This window comes from Salvelinus sp. IW2-2015, linkage group LG11, assembly GCF_002910315.2.
Source record: "Salvelinus sp. IW2-2015 linkage group LG11, ASM291031v2, whole genome shotgun sequence".
NCBI classification, from domain to species: Eukaryota; Metazoa; Chordata; class Actinopteri; order Salmoniformes; family Salmonidae; genus Salvelinus; species Salvelinus sp. IW2-2015.
In genome coordinates this window covers 31,280,558-31,283,295 of record NC_036851.1, presented here as the reverse complement: position 1 = coordinate 31,283,295, position 2,738 = coordinate 31,280,558, and the positions used below count along the sequence as shown (strand labels likewise).

General features: G+C 40.2%; 1 protein-coding gene across 1 annotated transcript; it reads right to left on the bottom strand.

Annotated features, from left to right (window-relative positions):
* Positions 1-216: 216 nt before the first annotated feature.
* On the bottom strand, positions 217-2,180 carry LOC111970178 (homeobox protein Hox-C5-like). Its single transcript, XM_023996723.2, has 2 exons — positions 1,574-2,180; positions 217-605 (listed from the first exon to the last, which is right to left on the bottom strand). Exons 1-2 carry the CDS (start codon positions 2,079-2,081, stop codon positions 391-393), a joined length of 723 nt encoding a protein of 240 aa, XP_023852491.1. The 5' UTR covers positions 2,082-2,180; the 3' UTR covers positions 217-390.
* Positions 2,181-2,738: the final 558 nt, after the last annotated feature.

Sequence of the window (2,738 nt, the reverse complement as noted above, 5' to 3'; positions counted from 1 at the left end):
AAAACAATGGTGATAGTACAGCAGGAATACGATAATATCAATAACTTTCAACATGAAATGAATTTAAGGAAAAAGAGGGGAAGGGATGAAACGTTAAAATGATTAAAGTAACATTTTCTATAATTCATCTATTTCAAGCGTTTACATTCTCACAAGTTCTATAGGACTCTGTTGCACAAGTTCATATTCCAAGGTATAAAATAAAACAGTACAATATTCAAACAAAATGACAGGTATATTACATCATCAGATCCATAATCGAAGAATGTTCATTATTATCACACTGAAACATCGCATCACAAAAGTCACGGTTTGGAAACGGGTGGTGATGAGTCTTTGAATGTCATCTCAAACAGAAACGTTGATATCGTTTGAAAATGCCCCCCTGTTTTAGATGGACTCTTTCATTTTAAGCTTTGAGTCCTTCTTCCACTTCATTCGTCGGTTCTGGAACCAGATTTTGATTTGCCTCTCATTCAGACAGAGCGTATGCGCGATCTCGATGCGCCTACGACGCGTCAGATACCGGTTGAAATGGAACTCTTTCTCCAACTCCAGAGTTTGGTAGCGCGTGTAACTCGTCCTTGACCTTTTGCCGTCAGCCTCTGTGGTGTAATTGAGAGAAAATGTGTGACCGCACTGGAAATGTGAATATTCATATAAAAACAGAGTAAACATTATCACTTAAAATATATCTTAACTTGTCAATGGACATGCAATGACTTGTAGTTTACCAATAGATACGAATGAATAGCAAAACACAGCCTGTAAGTCACTATTCTGTGACTATATCCCCATGTCAATAGATTACTTTAAAGTTTTAAAGTTACTGTATGGCCTAATGAACGTAAGGATAGCTGGATGGCTGGATAAATGATCATCAATATAGAGCTGTATGAGTTACCAAAATGCGGCCATTCGGGTTTACTCAATGAAACTACAGTGATTGTATTACAATTAGGCCTATGACTAATAATTGTATTGTTATTATAATGCAAATGTGTTTTTTTTAACAATAACTAAAATAAGGGCAAGAGTCATTACAGTTACAGAAATATCATTTCTCCCTCTAAAGTAGTCTACGTGCCCTGTTGTATAAAAAACAATAACTTGCCAAGGCCAGTAGCCTATATACATATTTTATTACATTAGAAACGTTCAGTTAAAGAGTATACAGTGAAATCCACAATCTCACTCTTCAGTTCAAATATCCTCAAAATATGGATCATGTTTATCATACTACGTTGTTTTGGTTCTAAATATAGAACGCAAACATTGTTTGTTGAGGGTTTGCAGAGACTTGTGTCTCCCTTATCCAATTACCCTGTCATAAATTTGGACGCAGATCGCCTCTTCGTTGTAACAGGACAGTTTTACGAGCAATTGATGCCTTTGTCATACAATTTATGACTGCGAGTTTTATTATTTACGAATACGACCTATAAAACTCATAGAAGAAAAACTGTGAATGGACTCAAGAGGTTAAAAAAGATAGAACACATGGAGGAAAGAGGGTGAGAGGGACACTTTCCCTTCTGTATAAAATAAAGCGAAAAGAAACATCAAACTTTACCGTGACCCATGTGTAGTTTAGTCATCCAGGGATATATTTGTGGTTGCTGCTCGCTGGTTTGTGGCTGAGTCGAATGGTTTGCTAGTGTTACTGGCTGGACGGGTTGCAAAGTTCCGACTTTGATCTCTCCTGTTTGTGTCTTGCGGATGGGCATTTCGCTCAAATCTGAGTCCGTCACGGGTTTTCGACGATACAGTCCCAGATTTAGAGATCCCTGGCCGCTTGTCTGCTCGTTCATGAGGTGTCTCTGGGTAGCGTCTCCTGTGGAAGACTCTGGCCGTGGTGTAAGGTCACCAGGATTGCCACGCAGCACAGCGTTCATCTCTCCCATGCCAATGGAACTCGAGGACCGTGGGGACGGAAATGACCCGCGGTGATCATGCCCTCCATAACCACTGTAGCCGGACACGTTGAGTTCGGGGTTAGATCCGTAGCCATGGTTGTGCAAAGCGAAAGCTGACGCATCGTGAGTTTGCTTAAACAACGAGTTGGCTACGTAAGAGCTCATTTCAAGAAAAAACGCTAAGGAAACGAAATGGAAGCATTTATACGGACTAAATTATTGCATTAAAGTTTTGACGTAACACGATAATTGTAAAATATGTACAGATAGCAGTTATAACGGTGTGGTATTGTTATTGCGTTTGCGTTTGATTTGTAGCTCTTTTGAAGTTCATGGGGTTTTATCCTAATAATGACAACGATTTATAGGTGGGTTTTTAAAAAACATTTTTTTATCCATTGCCCAAATATGGGACGCCTAAAAAGAATCACGTGCTCGTATCGGCCAGTCATAAATTTGGCTAGATCACACTTGGAGGTTATTAATGACAATAGGAGAAACGCCTGATATCCGGGCATCGGGGACCCTGGTGGGGCACTCGCGGTGCAGGGCTGGACGGAAGGCGGAGAGCGTCATCTGGTGCCAGGGACGGATAAGAGCATAAAACACACAAGGGAATAGGGCACCCTCTCCTTCTCTCTGCCACACTATGTCTTGATCTACCTGGCAACAACTACACAGTTATGCGCATCGAGGCATGCGCGCACATAGAATATTGTTATTTCGTAGGATAGAACTGCATTGATGGCCTAATCTTGCAGACCAGCTAATTGATTACCACCATAATCAACAATAGTAAAATGACTCTATAGGTTTAAAATT